The 23,760-nt window shown below is 37.9% G+C and overlaps 1 protein-coding gene across 1 annotated transcript in view; it reads right to left on the bottom strand.

Moving 5' to 3' along the window:
• SIKE1 (suppressor of IKBKE 1) overlaps positions 1–23,760 on the bottom strand; it is a 60,352-nt gene that overhangs the window by 5,746 nt on the left and 30,846 nt on the right. The window contains exons 2-4 of the mRNA XM_001500218.5: positions 2,539–2,637; positions 895–1,303; positions 550–655 (exon numbers count right to left, since the gene is read on the bottom strand). Of these exons, the coding sequence (XP_001500268.1) occupies positions 550–655; positions 895–1,053 (265 nt within the window). The 5' untranslated portion in view covers positions 1,054–1,303; positions 2,539–2,637. The remainder of the gene's footprint in view (positions 1–549; positions 656–894; positions 1,304–2,538; positions 2,638–23,760) is intronic.

Below are 23,760 nucleotides of genomic sequence, written 5' to 3'. Positions count from 1 at the left end.
CTACCTCAAAATGAAGATATGAGAATACAATAGGATGATACATGTGAATGCCCTCTGTAAACTGATATACAAATAACTATTCATACCACTATCATTAATAATGTACTCAAAAGGCCTAAGAATATATACCCTAAAGATAAAATTTAGCTCTTCCACTTACACAAGAACCTAAAAAACCTTCAATCTTAACTTTAATGTTTATTTCAATTAATATTTAAACATTAAATTTTAAGACCTTGAGGATACTCTTTTGTTACGCAAACCTCCATCCAGGGATGCCCAAATAAGCCATGTAATAATTCACCTCTACTAAGCACCTCTTTGATAAGCTGCCTACAAATACAAAATCAGTCAGATGACCTTGAAAAGGGTAATGTAACAACCTTTATTGGTACTGGGCCAGCGCAGGATAACTTTCCTATTAAAAGTACTGATTTGGAAATACACACAGCATGTGCACTTTTATGAACAGTTTGGCAGTTTTCTAAGAACTTTTGAAATATTACTGGATATGAGAAAATCATAACTACAAAAAAAGGCCTGACTAACCTCTGTTTTCCTGCTGCAAGTCTCTAATCTGTGTATTCTCTTGGGACAGCAGAATGTGAGGTTTGTATTTGGACATGTCCTTTATATCGGATGCATCCTCTTGATACTGGACAAACAGAGACAGACTAAGGGCGCCGCGGTAAACAGGAGAACAGCCGCAGATGCAAATTAAGAGGCAGGAGTCAGGGCTCCAGGGCAGCATTCTCAGCCCGGATCCCGCAGAAGGGTCTCACTGCTGCCCTCTGAGACCAGGAATAAATTCCAGGCCCAGTTTTCACTTTACCTCGCCCTCCATCCCTCAAATGCCCAGCACCTGAGGGCACGGACCCCAACCCTCTGCCTGACCTGGTCCGGAAGCGCTGTCCCCGCCTCCCGCATAGCGGCCACCCGCCGGTGCAGCGCAGCCGACTGATCCACCAGTGACTCGGCGGCCGCGTCGTGCTCCCGCAGCCTCTCCAGCAGCGTCTTAGCGTCTGTTAGGATCTTCTCAATGGTGCAGCTCATATCGGCCACACGACCACAAGCCCAACTGCTCACCTATGCGACCTGCTCAGATCCTCCCCAAGCTGTCTCAGCGTTATAGACGTCACTTCCGGGTCCGCTGAAAAGGCGCCTCGGCCGCAGCCATATGCGCCGGCGCAGTGGCAGCCTAGTCGCAAGCGACCCGATTCAACCAGCGGCTTCCCTGCAGCTTCTCCCTATGCGGTGGCGGCGGCCTGCCCTTGCAACGCCCTTCCTTTCGTGTTCCCACAGCCTGGTGGTCAAGATGGTGGTCAAGCTATGGCTGGGCGGTCCCAGTGTCTCCTTTCCCTACTGGTTTTGCTCAATGTAGATTGCTATTCAGTCGTCATTCTGTTTTTTTCATTTAATTTTTTAAAAATTGTGGTAAAATACACATACAATTTACCATCTTAATCCTTTTGAAATGTACAGTTCAGTAGTATTAAGTGCATTCACACTGTTTTGCGACCATGACCATCTATCTCCAGAACACTTCATCTTGCAGAACTGAAACTATCCCCATTTTGAACATTGACTCCCTGTTCTGCCTTCCACCCAGCCCCTGGCAACCACTATTCTACTTTCTGTCTCTATGAATTTGACTACTTTAGGTACCTTATATAAGCGGAATCATATAAATCAGATATATCGTTTTGTGACTGACTTATTTCCCTTAGCATAATGTCCTCAAGGTTCATTTATGCACATCAGACTTTTCTTGCTTTTTAAGACTGAATAATATGCCATCTTATGTATTCCACATTTTATTTATCCATTCATCCATTGATGGACACTTGGATTGCCTCTTTTGACTATTGTGAATAATGCTGCTATGAACATAGGTGTACAAATATCTGTTTGAGTCCCCGCTTCCAATTCTTTTTGTTATACCCAAAAGTAGAATTGCTGAGTCATATGGTAATTCTATTTTTAAATATTTTTGAATGACCACACTGTTTTCCACAGTAGTTGTACCATTTTACATTGTTACCAACAGTGCATAAGGGTTCCAGTTTCTCCACGTCCTTGTCAACACTTGCTATTTTCTGGGGGTTTTTGATAGCCATCTTAATGGGTGTGAGATGGAGTCGTTGCTATTTTCTGCTTGCCTATTTTTTCCATTTTAATTCAGTTAATAAATTGAAAATAAATTTAACCAGAACAGCAATGACATTTGTGCTATTTGTTATATAGGTTTATGAGTTTACCTTGTCAAGCTTGTGTGTCACTTTGTTCTTTTTCATTTATTGCTTTAATAAATATTTTTGTAGAACTTCTTTATTTCAGGCACTGGTTAGTGTCTGGGAATACAGCAGAGAATGACACAAGGTCTCTGCTCTTAGGGAGTTTATATTCTAATGGGAGAAATAGTTCATACTCTTATAAATGATTGAAAGTGATAGGATTAGGAGCCTGATGAAAGGAGCAAAAGCGTCAGAGCAGTAGGGAGAGGTCAGAGAAATGAGGGGAGAGAACTGAGCTTTTTACCTTTGTATTCCCAGCAGCTGGCACAATGGAGGCATTCAATAATTGTTTGTCAAGACGGAGATGGGGAACAAGTTCAGGAAAAATGACAAATCTAGACCACTGAGCAACAGGAAAAAAAATTAATGCAGAGCCACAGATGTGAAGAGGTTTCATTCATTCACCAAATCAAGCAAAATATCCTCCCTAAGTGATCTCTTTCACTTATTTGCCTTTGACTTCCATTCAGGGATGATGGTTCTCAAATCTGTCTCTGTAGCCCCAATCTCTTTCATGAACCTAGGATATTTATATTTATTTGCTTAGAGTATGTTTCCACAGGGACAACCTACAGGAACCACAGGTTCAACATGGTCTGAAACTGATCTCATTATCTTTGCTTCTAAACCTGCTCTTCCTCCTGTTTCAGTAAAGAGCACATTCATATACCCGTTTGCCCAAAACAGAATCCTGGAAGCCATCTTTTATTCTTCCTACTTATTCTTCAAAATTAATCAGTTACCAAAGCAATCCATCTCCTTTATATCTTTAGGACTTATTTCCTTCTTTGTATTCTCACTGCTATTGTGTAGGTTGGGCCATCATCCTTTCTCACCCAGATAAAGCAGCAGTCTTTCAACTGGTCTTCTCCCTACCTCAAGTCATCTCCTCCTCTAATAACTCTCCCCAAGGACACTACAACTTCTTGCTACCCTTTCAGTGACACGTAATTATCCTTCTATGGCCACGGAAGGTTAGGGATGAGAACTAGCCTGGTCATTCTAATTCTCCAATGTCACTGCCAAGCAGTTACTCTTACTTGCTTGTTAAAACCTCCGCTTTATTTGAAGCTTGTATCATCAAGTTGGAAAATCTTCTTTCTCTCCTTATTGCTGTCAATTACTAACCTACTACCTTGGGTATTCTTCTTTATTCATAGAAGATTTGAGGAGTTGGCTTACAGTCTTATTGATTACTCCATATCTTGTTCTCATCTTGGGTGACATTCATGTCCATGTGGACAATTCATCTAATGTTATATCCTTCCTTGGCCTCCATACTTCTAGGGACATTCGATTTATTTTTACTATCCATGGCCACACACTTAATCATTCACTAAAAATTGTTTCTCATCAAAAATTTTATGCTTTAATGTCTAACTCTTTGACTGCAAACTTTGTTTCAACCCATCCAGTTATTACAACGCTTTCTTCCTCTACTGTCTCTTTGACCCCATCCAGCTCTTTGATTTTTGAGTATATCCATATTCTTCCTACCTATCAGACTTTTCTTGTGGTCTAATTTTTTTTCCCTGATCAAACTGGGCTCTTGTGATTGTCAGTCAGAACCACTGTCTCTCGAACACCCCTAATTCCTTTGCACCTCTCTTTTTAGGCCAAATGCAAACAGTAAACTCTAACCCTTGACCAATCTTATGATTCCAGTAGTGATTAAAAGGCAATACAGAAATAAAGGAGGTTTTTTTTCTGTTTTTGCTTTTATTTTTCTGAACAAGGCTTTAGCATGTTTATAGGCTTTATAGGGGAAGGATCCAACAGAGAAAGAGATACAAGAAAGTAGGGGGACATTTAAAGGAGGAAGAACTAGAAGGAGAAAGGACATGATAGCTACTTAACAAATTTTTGCTGAATATTGATTGCATTGATGGGGATTAGGTTAAGAATATAGGTGAAGTTGCTGGACTTGAATAAAATACAAGACATTTCATTCTCCTTATTTGGAGGGAAAAATAAGAAGGATAGGTACAACTATGGATTATAGATGGGGAAATATGAAGATGAAGAGAGTTCTACCCTTCAAGCCATCCTGATACTTCTGCATCCCACCCATCAGTAAACCAATAAGATAAGCTCAGGCACCTGTAGTGTTGTTAATGGAAATTATGCAAATTGCCCAAGACCTCTTTTGCTTGTTCTGACTTATTTCCATTTTGATCTAATTTCTATTTGGCTCCTGTTTCTTGGCTCCGTTTCCTCCTTATTATTTCATTGTTACTCTTGGGCCAGGAAGTGATTTGGGGTTTCCCTACCTCTATTCTCAGCTCTCAGATTGCCCTAAAAGCAGTTCCACTTCTGCCTCTCTTAGAGTATATCCCTTATCCCACTGATCCTCTGGTGATTCAAATGCCAAATCTGATCCATGGGGTGAGGTTCCTGCCACAGTTACATGAATTCTAGTGAGTGAGGGACTTGGACTTTTTACTGGAAATACCTCTTCTAGTACCGTGCCCATTGCTATAGCCATACGGCACCGACAGGATAACAGGCTTGCTCCTGTCCCTGAACCTGTGAAACCCTGCTCAGAGGTATGGGAGTATAAGACTCTGGGAGCAGATGGTGGTCCCAATTGTCAACAACAGAGGCAAGGGCAGAGATAACTTGACTTTACCTGGACCCTAGCACCCCCACAGCACCTTTGAGTCATTGCCTACACATCCATACTGTATGTACCTTGTTGATGCCACCCCTTTGATACTGCTGGAAAAATTTTGCAATAATTCAAAATGCAAATCTTTATCGATACTTAGAATCTATGGTTAGGAAGTATAGATGTAAAGCCTTACATATTCCATATTGTTTATTAAGTACCCTATTTTGCTCCTTTGTGCTTCTCCATATCTTAAGCTTTGAGTTCTCAGACCTATTTTTTTCCTGTTGCTGCTAACTCATGGCTTTCTAGGACTTGGCCTTGAAAAAACACAGACCCTCATAATTATGGTGAAAGAAACCTCAAAAAGATAAGGAGAAATGTTTAGTCTTCTCCTAGAAAGCCAGAAAAGCAGATATTAGTTTGTATCATAAAACTTTCCTTGTAAATGTAAATTCTAATTAAGAGACACCCTAACTTCGGAGATTGTTGTTGTGGCCTGTGAAAATGACCTTTAATGTCTAAAAAGACTGTAATTCTGATTGGTTTGTCTTACTTAATAATTTATTGCTCTGGTAGTAATATTTACATGGACATCCCTATTTCCTAAAAGGTTAAATCTGTTTCGTAGTGGTGTATTTGTGTCTCCCCAAAAGATATGTCCAAGCCCTAACTGCGAGTAGCTGTGAATGTAACCCTACTTGGAAAGAGGAGCTTTGCATTTGTAATTAAGAAAAAGATCTTCAGATGAGATTATCCTGGATTAGGGTGAACCCTAAATCTAATGAAAGGTGTCCTTAAAAGTGACAGAAAAGAGAAAAAAGAAAAAGAGGGGGCTGGCCCTGTGGCTGAGTGGTTAAGTTTGCACGCTCCGCTTCGGCGGCACGGGGTTTTGCTGGGTTCAGAACCTGGGCGCGGACATGGCACCGTTTATCAGGCCATGGTGAGGTGGCATCCCACATGCCACAACTAGAAGGACCCACAACTAAAATATACAACTATATACTGGGGGGATTTGGGGAGAAAAAAGCAGAAAAAAAAAAGATTGGCAACAGTTGTTAGCTCAGGTGCCAATTTTTAAAAAAAAAAAGTGACAGAAAAGGAGAAGACACACAGGGGAGAGGGTCATGTAAAGATGGAAGCAGAAATTTGAGCGGTGTGTCTACAAGCCAAGGAACACCAAGGTTTGCCTCCAGCCATGAGAAGCCAGGAGAGAGGCATGGAATGAATTCCTTCAGAGCCTTCAAAGGGTGTCAAGCTTGCTGACACCTTGGTTTCAGACTTCTTGCCACCACAACTGTGAGACAGTGCATTTCTGTTGTTTCAAGCCACCCAGTGGTAATTTGTTATGACAGCCCTAGGAACTGACATACACACATAGGTTTTTTTTTTTTTAAATAAAATCAGAACATCATTGGTACTGTCCTCTTCTCCTTCATGTAAGGAGATTAAAAACAAATAAACAAAAGCTATGACTGGTGGATTTCTTAAGTAAACAAAGAATCTAATCTCAGTCAAAGTAATAGGAGAGAATCCAAGAAACAGGCGTTTTTGGTATTATCAACATATTGAGGGAGACAGCAAGATGGGCGGTCCTTGTTATGAAACTAAAAATATCTCCTGCTGGATTAGACTCTGGATGCTGAAGCTACTTACTAGACAGAGTAGGAGGACAGGTAAATGCAGCCCTAGAGTCCTATTAGCAACGGTGGAGTCAGCATGAGACCAAAGGCTGTGTAATTTTACTTTTATTTTAGTGGAGTTGGCTATTTATTTTTTCAACATTTCTTTGTTCAATCCAGTGGTTCTCATCTAATGTGCTCCAAATCTTTTTCAAGTATGCTAGCAAATTTTGATTAATATGTAAAAATGTGTGTAGCAGAGTCACAAATTTACTTTTACTACACAGATGTGCAAAGAAACTGTAGCTTATTTTCTATAATCTGTATTTTCTTGTGAGCCTCTCTATTCCCACCTTATTAGGTGATATGGGAAAAAACCCAACCCTATCTTTTAGTTGAGTCTGGTAAACTCAGTCTGGTTAAGTAATTTCACAGTCTGCTTAGGTAAATCAGATTCTTATGTATGACTCAATCTTTCAGATTTCTTCCCCTTTTTCCAACTTTGATCCATGATAGAGTATGGGTATTTAGTGTTGGGTGAAGAGTGCCCCTCCACTCTCAAACCCCAGCCTTGTGCGGCTGTGGTTGGTCTGGTTCCATCTCTTGGCAAGTCTGGTCTATCCCATCTAGGCTCCGTCAGGACTGGTCTTCCTCCCTGACCATGTGAGATGGTGAGGAGGGGTTTATGGATGTAGTGTCTCCCTAGGGCTGTACCTCCCATTTGGTCCCTGGCTTAAGCAGTCCTCCTTGGAGTCCTTTGCTTCAGGACCACTTTGGTACCTCCTGATGTTGCAGTGAACTCCTCTGGTCCCTAGCCAAATTCTCAGCTACTACTTCATCTCATTAGAGGCATGTGGAAACTTCTGGTGTCTTCCATGCTGTAATCACCATTTCTCCTTTTATGGCTGCAGCAGCAGTGGTTGTTGTGGGGGCAGCTGACAAGGACTCCTCCTCTTTAATTAAAATGAGACACAGATTCCTAAACTCTTTGTTTAAAAAGAAATCTAGGGGACAGCCCAGTGGCGCAGCGGTTAAATTCACGTTTTGCTTCGGCAGCCTGGGGTTCGCTGATTCAGATCCTGGGTGTGGACATGGCACTGCTTAGCAAGCCATGCTGTGGTAGGCGTCCCACATATAAAGTAGAGGAAGATGGGCACGGATGTTAGCTCAGGGCCAGTCTTCCTCAGCGAAAGGAGGATTGGCAGCAGATGTTAGTTCAGGGCTAATCTTCCTAAAAATAAATAAATAAATAAATAAATCTAGCCAAATCATGGGTTTTATTTTTTTTCCTCCATGCATGTGGGAGAAGAGGGAAGAGCCAATGGTCCTTTTGTGATTTGAAAAGGAAATCCTACAGTACCTTTTATGAATGACAGTTATAACATTGTTCTTAAGGCAAATATGTTATCATTAAGCAATCAACCAGAGATATAGGTGATTTTTTTAAGTTAATAAACTTTTTTTTTTAAAGATTGGCACCTGAGCTAACAACAGTAGCCAATCTTTCTTTCTTTTTTTTTTTCTGCTTTATCTCCCCAAATCTCCCCCGTCCACAGTTGTATATCTTAGTTGTTGCCCAGGATCTGAACCGGCGAAACCTTGGGCCGCCACAGCGGAGCATGTGAACTTAACCACTTGGCTACGGGGCTGGCCCAGTAAACTTTATTTTTTAGAACAGTTTTAAATTCACAGCAAAATTGACCGGAAGGTACAGAGTTCCCATAACCCTGTCGCGTAGGTAATTTTTAGAGGATAAAGCAAGGTTTCTCAGTCTCGACACTACTGACAGTTTAGACGGACACTTCTCTGTTGTAGAGGGCTGTTCCGTGCATTGTTGAATGTTTAGCAGCGTCTCTACCTCTTTCTGAGATTTCTTTTTGCTAGTATTTGTTAATTAAGAAAACTTGCCTTTAGAAGTCTAGATTCTGGAATTTTTTTAGTTAGCATTATACGAGAGAGCAGAGCTGAGGAGTTCAAATTTTACTAGAAGAAATAATAATGGGATATGGAATGCTTTATATCTACACAGAGTCTCAAATGGAAAGCAGGACAAAATATTCTTCTAGTCTGGACTTTAACCTAAGGCTTCAGTTCAGAGAAGAAAGATCAGGACCTATATGTGTCTGTCTTCCCACAATCCTCTAACTTATTTTTCCTGCAACCCGCCTTGACAGTATCCTCTCAGGCCTAGATACTCCCAAAGTATTCTCTTCCTCCTTTTCTGGCACTGTGAAGTGAAAGGAAAGAGAGATCAGTTGATTGATAAGAAAATATAAATCAGAGATATTATTTCTAAATGTAATATTTGTTATGAAGTTATAGAGTTAATTGTCAGCAGAAACATTGAGCTAAGTGAGCTATGAATCCCTGTATAGCATAGAGTACCAACTTGAGTTAGGAGGCAAAGTAAACTGCCAAGCTGTCTCCAAAATATTCAATAAAACATGGATAAGATTGTAAATGATTCATTTTGTAACATGAGCCCACTAAATGCGTGGGCACTGAGTTCTAAGAATTCAAAAAATTTATCATCTTTACCCTGATTTTGACTGATTCAGTGTGTCCCTACATTATGGAAACATATCCAACAGTGACAGGTCCCCTTCCATTGTATGGAGAGCCACATTGCAGGAGATTCTTGGAATTTGAAGATTTAGCATTCATGATCTTTGAGTTTTCTCAAATGATTGTGACAGTTCATGACATATAATAACATGCTATAAGTTATTGTGTAGGATCTCCGCTTAGCTAGTGAGTTGGCTTAAGCAACAATGTAGCATCTGCACAGGAACCATTTTATTGTTGCCTGTGTTTTTTTATTCATTTTGTGGGGAAAATTATACGCTGTAGTCATCTTTTCAAATTTGGGATATCACAGGGTCTCAGGATTTATCACTCAACAATATTTAGGGTCTACCTTACAAGTCACCATCCTGCCTTCACAAGGAAGCTAGTATCAGTTGAGGCAAGCTGTGAAATTGGGAATGATAAGACTGTCCAGCCATCTTCAAGACTACTTTGAAAGAGTCTGGCATCCTGAGTTGATGAGATCTTTGGCTTGGAACAACTCAGAAAAAAATGGGAATGCTTAGCCTACACCAGATGAAATGGGAAGTTTTATCAAAATTTTTACTTTCATGTCATGAATGTAGCCAGAACTAGTGAATGTAAATTTGTTTATAAGCTTGACAGAAGCAGCACAGTTTCATGCAGTTAGTGCTCTCCTGCACTTTCCCACACCATTGAACCACAGCCCTACAGGACATCACATTATGCAAAAGAGAGGTGCTAAGAATACACAACAGGCAGTGGCTCACAGAAGAGGAATCTAGTAGAATTGCCTAATTCTCTTCTTGCTACACTTATTCAATCTGTTCCTATTGAAATCTGGAAGATGACTTTTTATACCCATTTAAAGCCACAGAGGTAATCAACTCTATTGAATTCTATCTCTTATTATGCTATCCCTTGCAATTTTTTCCTATTAACATTCTCGCTGTGCTTCAGGAGGCCTAGATCCTGCCTTCCCCCTGCCCTGCTTTCTCCTGACATGGGGAGCAAAAGTTTACAGTAGAAGATGTACTTGCTCTGTGGCACCATAACCATCTCTAACACCTGATCTAATGCAAAGGGTTAGATCCAGAAGAGCTGTCTTTGGAACCAAACTCCCACTTCAACAAGAATAATAGCAATATTGATGTTTTTTAGGTGCTTAGTATGTGCTAGTCATTGTTCTAATGACTTTATATTAATCAACTTATTTTAATCCTCACAATGACCCTATGTGTTAGGTTCTTTTATTTCCTCAAAATGATGCCTTATGCATTAGTGTTATCTGTCCAGCTCAAATTTTTCTTTTCTGATATTGACTATTTCCCTAAGTCAGGTTTTGATTATACAAGTCCATAATTCACTATTCAAAACCTTGGGGCATGATGTGTTCTGACATTCAGAAAATTTAAGATTTTAGAAAGGCAACGAGATCCATGTACTTATATTATATAACACCCCTGGAAGGATCTGGAGAAGTACTCATTATTGAACAGAGATTTCTTCAGCAAATAAATGACTGTTCATTTAATAAGGATATTAAAAACTATAACCTCACTCAGTTTAGGCCACCAAAAAAAAAATTCAGGTCACTTTTTTTGTTTTGTTTTGTTACTTTTAATACAAGCTTTACTGAGACATAATTCGTGTATGATAAATTTCACCCTTTTAAAGTACACAATTTAATGGCTTTTAGTATATTTTCAAAGTTTTGCATTGATTACCACTATCTAATTCCAGAACATTCATTACCCAAAAAGAAATCCCATAACCATTAGCAGTCACTCCCCATTTCCCTTGTATCCTAGTATTGGCAACCTCTAATCTGTTTTCTGTCGCTATGGATTTGCCTGTTCTGGATATTTCACATAAGCAGAGTCACAGAACATGTACCTTTTGTGTCTGGCTTCTTTCACTTAGCATAATGTTTTCAAACTTTGTCTATATGGTAGCACGTATTAGAACCTCATTTCTTTTTAAGACTGAATAGTGTTCCATTGTTTGGATATATCACACTTTATTTATCTGTTCATCAGCTGATGGACATTTGGGTTGTTTCTACTCTTTGGCTACTATGAACAATGCTGCTGTAAACATCTGTGTACAAGTTTTTGTGCAAACATATGTTTTCTATTTTCGTGGGTATATACCTTGGAGTAGAATTGCTTGGTCATATGGAAAGTCTGTATTTAACTGTTTGAGTTACTGCCAAACTATTTTCCAAAGCAGCTGCATCATTTTACATTCTCATCAGCAATGGATGAACGTTCCAGTTTCTCCACATCCTTTCCAACACTTGTTATCAATCTTTTTTATTAGAGCCATCTTAGTGGATGGGAAGTGGTATCTCACTGTGGTTTTGATTTGCATTTCCCTCATGACTAATGATGTTGAGCATCTTTTCATTGCTTATTGGCCATTCTCTTTGGAGAAGCGTCTATATAAACCCTTTGATCACTTTTAAATTGGGTTAGTTGTCTTTTTGCTGAGTTGTAAATTCTTTGTATATTCTGAATTCAAGTCCCTTATCAAATATATGATTTGTAAATATTTTCTCCCATTTTCTTGTTGTCTTTTCACTTTCTTGATGGTAATTTTTGAAGCAAAAAAGTTTTTAATTTTCATGGAATCCAAATTTTCTATTTTTAATTTGGTTGCTTGTGCTTTTGGTGTAATATCTAAGAAACTATGGCATAATTCAAGGTCATGAAAATGTACTCCTGTTTTCTTCTAAGAGTTTTATAGTTACAGTTCTTACATTTAGGTGTCTTATCCATTTTGAGTTAATATTTGTATGTGGTAGGAAGTAGTCAGCTTTGCTGCCAAATGACTCATAGAAAAAAGCTTTAAAATTTCAGACATTTGTGGATTTTGGAAGAATATTTAAGAGATTGTGGGCTCTTATGATCCTGTTTCCTGACCACAACTGATCAATCTAGACATAGACAAATCACTTGCGTTGGAAAGAATGTCATTTTAAGGACTGTAGGCAGTATCTATATTGTGTGATGAGACTTGGAATTGTTCTATAGATATTTTGGTAATCCCTTTTAGTCTTGGAGATGTTGAGTAATGAGTAATACTACTTATGGTTTTGGGGAGGATCCTGACCCAGTGAAACAAAACAAATTAATATGCTTCATTTTGAGATAATATATGTTTGCTTTAACAGTATGAATTATGTGCCTCTTTTACACATGATTGCATTTTTTTATAGAACTGGCTGCCTACAGTTAAGTTTCCTTCATAATTCCAGACTTAGGCTGCTGCATGACAGAATATAATCATTATTTTTCTTTGGGAGTGTGTGCGTCTTTGCTGTAAATATTTGTTTATATAAACTTGAGAGAACAGACCACAAGAGGAACATGAAGGTCAGAAATTCTTTCCACTGTAACCTGGAAGAAAGTGTGTGGAAAGGAACTGAACTGGATCTGACATGCCAGTGTCTGAGCAGGACAGTTAGTGAAGCACATGTGGTCCTAGTTAAGGCTGAATAAGTCAGACTTTGGAAATTGTACTGTTAACTATTACGGATTGGCTTCCTGGAGCCAGAGTCTATATCATACTTTACATTGTGAGAAATAGGAAATCTTTCCTGAATACAATGCTTGTTCCCACCATCAGTCATCCTCAAGGAGGAAACACGGCCCCTAGATAGACAAGGCTAGCCTTTTCTCTGGCTGGGTCTGGAAAAGAGAGTGAAAGCCCACAGTTTGGGAAGGAAAAGATAGGGTTGAAGGGACTCCTAACTTTGGGAGGAGAGTTGTCATTCTACAACACTGTGGCCCCCTGAAGGATAAAGAGAAAGATCACTGGTAGGGAGCCCTCCAGAGCAAATATTGCCAGTAAATTCTAGGGCAATGATAACTAAAATTTTGTTTTAAATAGTCATCTTTTCCCATGTTGCAGTCCCTTTTATCTTTAAGTCAGCAGTTAAATTTGTAAACACTGAAGTCTCAGGTTAGCTGTCCTTTGGGATTTTAGGGAGGTACTTATGTATACACTTGGGGCAAAGTGTTAGCGGGATACCCCTGACAGGATGGAGAAATGATTTTGAGATAGTAGGAAGAGATCTCATCAGAAACCCAGAGCGGTAATCTGGAGTACAAGATGGCAAGAAACAGTAAGGGTTTATTTGTGGAACATGTAAGCATTTTCCAAGGATACTTAGAAATACTTAGGGTGTGGACAAAACTCCCTGAGGTCATATAGGATGGGGGCTTAGACTATGTTAGCAGGACATTAAAGAGAAAGGTGATCCACTCAATTCTGGAGAACTTGGGGGACATTATACTTGTAACCCAAAGAACCCTAACTAGGGCACACCAGGATATGTTAGGACCTTTTAGAGGGCAGAAATGTGGGGCAAGCCTGGCTTTGCCAGCCTTGACAGGTTATGTCTGAACGTGGGAAATGGGAAGCTTCCCCTGACCCTACACCTTTAAGCCAGCTGTCATACATGATAATGTTAGCTGTAGATGGTCTAGTGCTGTTTGTGCCTATGTATTGAACCTCATTTCCTCTCCAATCCTGTTCCCATTTGAGTCTGATTTTTGGCTTCACCTCTTGTTCCCAGTTCCGCTCCTAATCATTGGACTGGCATCAGGATTTGGTCTTCCCTGTTGGATTCTTGACCTTTCCTCAAGGACTTGGCTCAGATCTCAAAACCAAGCTTTGTTTTGGGGTGATGGACGTGCCCTAAAATCAGATTGTGGTGATGGTTGCACAACTCTGTGAATATACTAAAAGCCACGGAAATGTACACTTTAAATGCATGAATTTTATGCTATATGATTAAATAAATACGGTATGTGAATAAAGTTGTTAAAAAATCAAGCTCTGGATCACTGGCCAGTGCACAATATAAGAAATAGTAGCTTATATTTTTAGAACATTCACTATGTGCAATGAAATGATCTAAAGATTTTATTAATAATTTTCACAACAACCCTGTGAGGTAGGTAAAAGTTATCCCTACTTTTACAGAGAAGGAACATGTAATTTTCTCTAGGTCTTACAGCTTATATGTACCAGAGCCAAGAGAAGAGTTGGGAGAATGGCTTCAGAATCAGTACTCTATACCACTATGCTACGGTATGTTGTTAGGGCAGGGTGAGGAATTAAGGATGTCTGTTTTTCTCTTTGCAAAAGGAGGTAAAGTCAAGCACTGAGAATGGTAGTGGGGGTGGTCACTGAATGGTGCAAATGTTTGGAACAAAGTAATTACTGAAGTGAATCAGAGGGTGTATCATTTGTCTATTGCTGCATAATAAACTACCCCAAAACTTAGTGGCTTAAAACAATAACCATTTATTTTGTTCATGAGTCTGCTGGGTAGTCATTCTGGCATGAGTCAGGCTTGGCTGATTGGTTGGTTGCAGGGGACTAGCTGGTCATGGATGGATTCATTTACATGTCTGGTGGTAGGCTAACTGTCCACTGGAGTGATGGGGGTCACTGAGTCATCTGTATTTCATCCTCTAGTAGGCTAGCCGTGGCTTGTCAGAGTTCACATGGCTACAGGATTACAAGATCATTCCAAGCCCCAATGTGCAAGTATTTTTTCAAGTCTCTGCTTGCTCGTGTATGCTACAATGTCTCATTGGCCAAAGCAAATCACAAGGCCAGCCCACATTCAAAGGAGAAATAAACTCCACTTCTTTTTGAGAGTTTAACAATGTGTGTCCATTTTTGCAATCTATCATAGAAGGAGAATTACTGATGGTTAAAGATCAATGAGAAGCATTAGGGGTCTGAGTAAAATTAGAAATTATACTTTTACAGTAGCACAATCTCTGTGATTTTGCATTTTTCTGTAGCATGATTCAGCTACAAAATTCAGAGGCAAATTGTAGTACTAGATGTGGAACAGAGCGAGGCCTTGGGAAATCAGTAATGATGCCTAGCTAAAGAAGATGGCAGTGGACCTAGGGAGATGGTAACATGGTAGATAGAAGGATGTCCAACTGAGGTGACAGTGGTGCTTGACAGAGGCAGAACCACTCAGTAGAAGGAACCCAATAGAGTTCATTACTTTTAGTGGGACAGAAGAGAAAAAACAAAATGGATTCTAGATATACTCTTTGGTCCTGTTTGTTATCACATGTAATGCATACCTTAGGACATCCATAAATATGAGTGAATTTTGCTGGAAGACAGGGATCTTGGAAGAGCAAGTAGGGGTGAAAGCCAGTGATGCAGTAGGTTTTTAAATTTCACACACAATATAAATTACAACCTCCAAGAAGGCAATGGCTTCAATTTTTAATAAATTGGAAAGTTGGGGGCTGGCCCGATAGCACAGTGGTTAAGTGTGTACATTCTGCTTCAGCGGCTCGGGGTTCACTGATTCAGATCCCGGGTGCAGACATGGCACCGCTTGGCAAGCCAGGCTGTGGTAGGCCTTCCACGTATAAAGTAGAAGAAGATGGGCACAGATGTTAGCTCATGGCCAGCCTTCCTCAGCAAAAAGAGGAGGATTGGCAGCAGATGTTAGCTCAGGGCTAATCTTCCTCAAAAAAAGAAAAAAAAAGGAAAGTTGGACTAGGTAAGCATGCTTGCTTTAATTTTTCCTCTTTTTTCTATTTGTAAGTGGTATGTGTATGTGTGGGGAGTACTGGCAGGGTTATAATTTTTGCTTTGTTACTCCCAATGGGTTAGTAGTGATTATGTAGTTGACTTCTCCAATGGACTGACATAGAAGTCTGCTTTTCTACTTATAAGATTGTATATGCTTTTAAGAAAGGTTTAAGATTGTAATGTGTAACTTCTAAACAATGTGAACATTTTTGGATATCATTAGACATCTTTTTTCCCTTTAAAAAGTGTTGTAGGGATTCTTTGGTGAATTTGATTTAATGGAACATCTTTGTTAAATAGAATAAAAGTAGTAAGAAAGCTTAAACCAAATATATCCACCAAAAAGCACAATAATATTTTTAAATAACAATAATCACAACAATAGGGAACATTTATTGAACACTTTCTGTGTTTTTAGGCATGTGATAAACATTTACACATATTAATGCATTTACTCTTCACAATATTTTATGAAGTAAATAAGAGTAAAGGGTATCTGTTATGTTTTCAAACTTTCCAAAATGTTCTTTAAATGTAATAATGGTAAGATCGTTCATACCAATCAACGATTAAACTTGTTCCATGAATTTAAAAGAGAAGACATTCTTGACCAAAAAAGATTCAAGCTCTCCATTCAGATATCCCTTAAAGGCTGCCAAACTAAACATATTCTTACCATATGATCCAGCAATTGAGCTCCTTGGTATTTGCCTGAAGAAGTTGAAAACATGTCCACACAAAAATTTGCATACATGTTTATAGCAGCTTTATTCATACCTGCAAAAACTTGGAAGCAACCAAGATGTCCTTCAGTAGGTGAATGGATAAATAAACTGGTACATAAGACAATGGGATATTTTTCAATGCTAAAAAAGTAATGAGCTTTCAAGTCATGAAAAGACATGGAGGAACCTTAAATGCATATTATTAAGTGAAAGAAGCCAATCTGAAAAGGCTACATGCTTGTGATTCCAACTATATGACATTCTGAAAAAGGAAAAACTATGGAGACAGTAAAAGGATCAGTGGTTGCCAAGGGCTGGGGGTAAGGAGGGCTGAATGAGCAGAGCACACAGGGTTCTTAGGGAGTGAAACTACGCATCTAGAGTATGATACTATATTGGTGGATACATGTCATTATACATTTATCAAAACCTACAGGATGTACAACACTAAAAGTGAACTCTAATGTAAAGTATGGACTTTGGGTGATAATGATGTGTCAGTGTAAGTTTATTGATCGTAACAAATGTTCTACCCTGGTTGGGGAAGGTTGATAATGGGAGAGGCTATGCATATGTGGGGGCAGGGGTATATGGGAACTCTTTGTACCTTCTGCTCCATATTGCTGTGAAACTAAAACTTCTCTAAAAAAGTAAATCCTATTTTTTTAAAGAAAGTCTATGTTATCAATAATATTTTTATTTTGTCCTATTTACAGTAAATATCTTCTACTCAAATTAAAGTAACAGAAATTCTTTGAATTGATTTTATTCTTGATTTTCTGCTAGAAGATTCCCTTGGTGTTTACTTTTTAAAAGTGTTCAGCTAAACTTTACTTACAGAATATTAAACATTTAAGCAATTATTTTACACGGTTTTATTAAGGACTTTAAAGTATTACTATCTCATTTAGCATTTTTTTTTTAGTATATTTATTGAAATTTAAATGACCATTGACAGATGGGAAAACATTTAAGTTGATTTCTTAGCTATTTTAAATTGGCTCAGGGAATAATATATAAATATCATCAACTGAAGCATAATGATGTTCAATCATCCAAATGTTGTTTAACAATTATTCTTAATTATTCAGGAGAAAGAGAATACAATGTATATTTGGGTTGTAGAGGCTGTTCACTCAGGTTACTCATGTTGGTGTCCCCTTGAGCCTTCAGCCTAATCTCTTTTAGAGACTGTATCCTGAAGACCTTTTACTATCCTATGTTTCAGTTGTTGAAGAAACACTTTTCCAATGTATCTTGGATAATCAAGTCTCCTTTAAAACACTATCACTCTCATAGAACAGGGATTCATTTTAGGTTTGAATCCCTCTAACTTGCTTAGTAGTCTTGAATGCTTTTGTCATACTTGACTTTATTGATCTAGTTAAAAATTAGAGGACCAGTTCCTTGGCCCTTGGGATACCCTTGGGATACCCGTGGACTTCTGCCTCCAGCTAGAATCCAGAGTATCAGCACTTTTGTGCTGGTTTCACAATCCTCAGTTCCCACAAGGTGATGTACATGTAGTGGCTTGTGGTAGGAGAGGAACCCGGAGCTTAGGCAGTATGAATCTTTTATAATGGGTGGTAAGCATGCCTCCCTTTTGGTCTGGAGGGAGATACTATCTTATCCTTGAAAGCTGTTTGCTATTCAAACATCTTTGAAAAGATAGTATAAACAAAGGGAAGTAAGTCCATCACTTGCAAGATGTGCAGAAATGTGAAAGATCCTTGGAAAACTGTCTCTCAACACCTACCTTCCAGTATTATTTCAAATACATAATATTCCCTTATAGGAGTTGTAAACTCAAAGGCCAAGAGGAGCCATATAGGAATTGTAAATGAGTTACGTGAGCTAAGTGCTAATAATAGGGAGTGGAGGACGCTGTGGTGAAGGTGAATTCAAGATGCCTCCCCTACTAGCCCTACCTCCTAAAGATGTTCAGATTAAAACATTTAAAAAATATAGTGCTTGCTAAATAAAGCTATGGTCACTGTTTGCACTCTCTCAAAGATGAGTGCAATCCTTTCCTTACACATTTGTGATTGTGTACTCTCTATCAGAATTTTGAAAAGAAAATTGACCTACTTATCATTTTTAAGTTGTCTTCTATGATTTTTCACCATAAATATAAATACATTTATTTTTTGATAAAATTAGGTAGGAAACAGTAAACCTTTTATAAGATGAGAATTGACTAACTGGAATACATACTTAATTATATGATTTCATAAATTTGGTTTTAATACTTAATTGAATAAAGCACATGATTTATCTGTAGGTTTTAGCTGGTGTAGCTAAAAAAATTTGGAAGTCTCACAAATACTCCATTTGTATACATTATATATAAATATAAATGCATATAATATATATTAAATATGTATTCAATTTATATTTAAAAGAATAATCCTCACTAATTTATACTGTTTCACTGGTTCTGAATTCAGAACACCCCAATGTATGCCAAAATACCCAATCTCTAATGCTAAGACTTACTAAGAAAGATAGGAAGCCCTGTGGGTTAGTGTTGATTGATTCATTCTTAAGGAAGATTTCTCCCAAACTAGTATTTTTATTTATGCTTCTGTTTGACGCTCTGGAAGTATAACCCAGGGAAAAGTACCATGGTATGATTTAGGTTGAACGAGGAATATATATTTTGTAAAGCATGAGAATTATTATTGTGAACATAGGCTCATTCTTAGTCAGATAAATTGTAAAAAAGACTTCTTCAGGATCTAGAAATTGACTTCTCAAAAACATCCTTGAATGATGTAAGGACATTTTCATGCATTTTCAGGGGTGCTGGTATTCTAGTTTGGACTACTGACTTCTATTGTGTCCTCAGGAACACCCTTTCTTTTGTGAACAAATTCTTTGGCTGCCTGAATTCTTCAAACATATTTTATATCTCCGTCCCTTTTTTTGAAGGTTGACTTACCCTTGATAATATTAGTCCCCTTTAACTCTCTCAAGAGGGGGCTGCTAAAGGCAACAAAAGCAAAAAATAAACAAATCGGCTACATCAAACTAAAAAGTTTCTGTACAGCAAAGGAAGCCATAAAAAAAAGTGAAAAGGCAACCTCCTGAATGGAAGAAAATATTTGCAAATCATATATCTGAGAAGGGGTTAATAAGCAAAATATATAAAGAACTCATACAACCCAATAGCAAAAAAACAAGAACAATCTGATTAAAAAAATGAGCAGAGGATCTGAATAGACATTTTTCCAAAGAATACATACAGATGGCCAACAGGTACATGAAAAGGTGCTCAACATCACTAATCATCAAGGAAATACAAATCAAAACTACAATTAGCTACCACCTCATACCTCTTAGAATGGCTATTATCAAAAAGACAAGAAATAAATGTCAGCGAGGATGTGGAGAACAGGGAACCCTTGTACACTGCTGGTGGGAATGTAAACTGGTGCAGCCACTATGGAAAATAGTACGGAAGTTCCTCAAATAATTGAAAACAGAACGTTGTATCACATATAACGTAGTTACAACAATGGTCCTCAAGTCTGGCTAACCATCAGAATCAAACTTAGGAGCTTCCAAATTCAAGTTAATGGAATTTGATCAGGAGGCCCAGAGGGCATCATTCATTCATTTCACAATCTTTTTCTGAGTACCTACTATTTTTTGGGCACTCTGCAGTACTAGGGATCAACAGTAGCAAAAACAAATATTATCTCTACTCTCATGGAGATTACTGTCTTGTGGGGATACAGAAAGTAATCTCATAATCATCCTGATGAATACATCATTATAAATAAATGTTCTGGAAGAACATAATTTTATGACAGTATAATAAAGAAAACCAACCAAAACTGAGAAGTTTTGGAAGTCTTCCCTGATGAAGGATGCTTGAGTTGAGATCTGAAGGATCTCATTTGGTTTAGGCTGTGAAGGATCTCAGGCAGAGTTGCAAGAATGAAAGTGTCAGATCAGCAACCAGATTAGATGCTTCATCTCCTGGAACTATGCAAGAATGGAAACCAAAAGAGAGGAGCCGCCTCTTTTTTTTTTTTTTTTTTTTTTTTGGTGTGGAAGACTGGCCTTGAGCTAATATCTGTGCCAGTCTTCCTCTATTTTGTACGTAGGATGCTGCTGCAGCATGGCTTGCTGAGTGATGTGTAGGTCCGCATCCAGGATTTGAACCTGTGAACCCTGGGCCGCCACCAAAGTGGAACACAAGAGCTTAACCCCTATGTCCCTGGCTGGCCCCAATCTCCCTTTTTTTTAATGGTTCTTTTTTTGGTTATATTGAAATATGATTGACATACAACACCATATCAGTTTCAGGTGTACAACATAATGATTCTATACATGTATATATTGTGAAATGATCACCGTAATAAGTCCAAATTCCATCATCACACATAGTTGCAATTTTTTTTCTTGTGATGAGAACTCTCAAGATCTACTCTCCTAGCAACCTTCAGATATGCAATACAGTACTATTAACCACAGTCATCATGCTGTACATTAGGACTCCTTTATTTTATAGCTGGAAGTTTGTACCCTTTGACCACCTTCACCCATTTTGTCCACCCTTCATCCCCCACCTCTGGCAACTACCAATCCATTCTCTATATCCATGATTTCAGGTTTTGTTTAGATTCCATATATAAATGAGCTCATACAGTATTTGTCCCTCTCTGTCTGGCTTACTTCCGCTTAATATCCTGGGCTGGGTCAGTAGGTGGAAATATGACAGAGGAAAAGCTGGTTACCATTTATTAAGTGCTGTGTCCACCAAGGTTCTTAGTTGCTAGCTATAGAAACCAATTCTGGTTGGTCTGAATGGAGAATCACTTGTTTTAAGGATATCGGGTTGCCTGCAGAATCACTAGGAAGACTGAAGAATCAGGTTCATAGTTGTGTAACCAGGAACAATGTTCAAAATCACGTTGCAGAACTTGTCTAGTGAGAACATTACAATCACCGTCATCATCACTAGATGCTTCAGCTTGCAGACAGTTTTCAAATACCTCTGCTGCAGTTGCTGAAGGAACTTTATTTGCAATTACATACATGACCACAGAAAGATTTCTGTGCAGTCTTTGCTGTTGGGCAGAGTTGGGGGAGTGATGTCTGATCAGTTGAGCCTAAGTCATGGGTCCATGTTCTAGCTACAAGGGAGGATGGAAAAGCCACATTTTTAGTTTCTATAGTGGAAGTTGGGCTCTTCCTTACCAAGAATCATAAGGAGTGGGAATTCTACAAACATAGTGAAGTTTCAGATACCAGATGGCTAGAAAGAATAATAAATGTCAACTACAAATGCTTATTGTGAGCTATGCTACTTATTTATTTCTTCTCTTGCTACATCCTCATAGTTCTGTTTGCACAGCACTAATCACATTCTACCCCGTGTAGTAGTTACTTACATACATGTCCTACTCCCCACCTAGAAAAGAATTATGTTGTATTTATCTTTGCAGTCCTCTAATAGCCATTGAAGTGCTCATAGTCAGGTGACAAGATGTTTGGGGTATTCATTAATATTTGTGGAGAACCTCCTATTGAGGTGGGCTCTGAATTGCTGTAAGTTGAACTAAATTAAATTTGTGATTAGAGAGGCTGCTATCTAAAATATTCTGATCTGAAAATTCTTTAGAGTTCTCATGTAACGTTTAATAAATCAAGTCCTGATGCTATCAATTCTATAATCTTGAAATTCTGAATATCTTAAATGATAATCATAGTGAATGTTTCTAGAACAATTACCTCTCTGACACTTTAGTTTCACCAGTCATAAATGATTAGAATTGAATTACATTAATGAAAACAGCTATTTACGCTGTCTTTTTCTTTGAAAGCCTTTACTTTCTATCACATTTATTCTTTTTAGGCTGAAAAGAACAGATCAGTTGTTCAGTCTAATTTTTGATGTTTAGCTTCAGTTTGATAAAATACTTAAACGTGGGTACCGAGTGAAAAATGAGGTTGCTAAAGGTTAATGTTTTAATGCTTTTAATAACTATTAGTGCCACTCTGTTTCTTGTCAAAATGATACAAGTTCGTTCTGGTAGGACTCAGTAGAGCTGCTAACAAAGAATTACTTGATGGAGTTAAAAACGAGGAAGAGCAACTGTCCTCCTCCATAGATAATATTAAAAATACTCACTCTAACTCTGGCATTAATATAAAGAGAAGTGCTAAGTAGTCATAAACACTAAATTAAAAATGTGAATAATTTATTATCCTTATAATTAGGATCTGAGCTGATCTGTCAGTGTCCGGTACACAAAACAGACTGACAATGCCAAAAAACGGTCTGCACAAATCTTGTGCATTTTTATAATACTATGCCAAACGTGATGTTGATTAAGGAAAAGGGAAAGTATGGGGAAAAAGTCTTAGAGTATTTAATTCTATATTTTAAGGTGTATTTATGCAAAATATCTGACAGCCTAAAACCAATGGTGACATTTCCAGGTAAAGAGTGTCACTGTTGTAAATGGTGACTCCCAAATTCTCCCTGATATTATTCAGTTCTTTAATTCATACAAAGGAGATTCACCTGGCTATCTAAACCAGGTGATTTTTTTCTCAGAATAAGGACTCTTAACAGGTGCTCCTATACCTTTGTCACTTTTGAGAAAAAGTAATATTTTTTCCTGTAGATTTTCACTGATATTATAGAAAAATATTTGGCAGTATTATTTTCCAAATTCTCTAGAAAGGAAAATTGTAACTAGACTACTTCAGAAATTTTCCTGTCCTTGAAATTAAGGCTGTTATAAGATTTAATTTCTTTATTGGTTATTTTATTAATATGATTTTAAAATGTATAATATTCTACAAAAGCTGAATGGAGAAACTTCATAAAATATTATTTAATGCTAATTAGAAGCAAAAAACTTTTGGAGCTTTTTCTTCGTAAACCAGTGATAATCAATAAAATTTAAAAAATATATTAAATATAAATTATAAATAGGTGGAAATGTCCTTGCCATCATCTACAGATTTCTGTATTCTGAAAGATCTGTACTACACTAATTTATTAGAAACAACATAAAAATGAAGAGAGAAATATTTTAGTAAAAGAATCAACTTTGGGCTCAACAAGAGTTTATCAAGTATCTCTTATGTGTAAGTCACTGTATTAAGCACCAGGGAAATAAAAATGAACATGGTCTCTGCTTATAAGGTATACATGATTAATTTGTTATATAAATATGAACAAAAACAATTATAGCCCAGGGAGATAAAGCACTAATAGATGCATAAACAACATGTCAACTACTAGTGCTCAGTTTTCCTCCTACAAAATGGGAATAAATAAATCTTGAATTCAAAATAGAAGGTATAAGATGATAAACTCTTTAGCCAAGAAGTCTGCCTTTCTTGAGTGCTAAAGG

The sequence above is a fragment of the Equus caballus genome, chromosome 5 (genome assembly GCF_041296265.1).
Source record: "Equus caballus isolate H_3958 breed thoroughbred chromosome 5, TB-T2T, whole genome shotgun sequence".
NCBI classification, from domain to species: domain Eukaryota; kingdom Metazoa; phylum Chordata; class Mammalia; order Perissodactyla; family Equidae; genus Equus; species Equus caballus.
The sequence above is the reverse complement of the archived record's forward strand: the minus strand, read 5'-3'. Positions and strand labels throughout refer to the sequence as shown.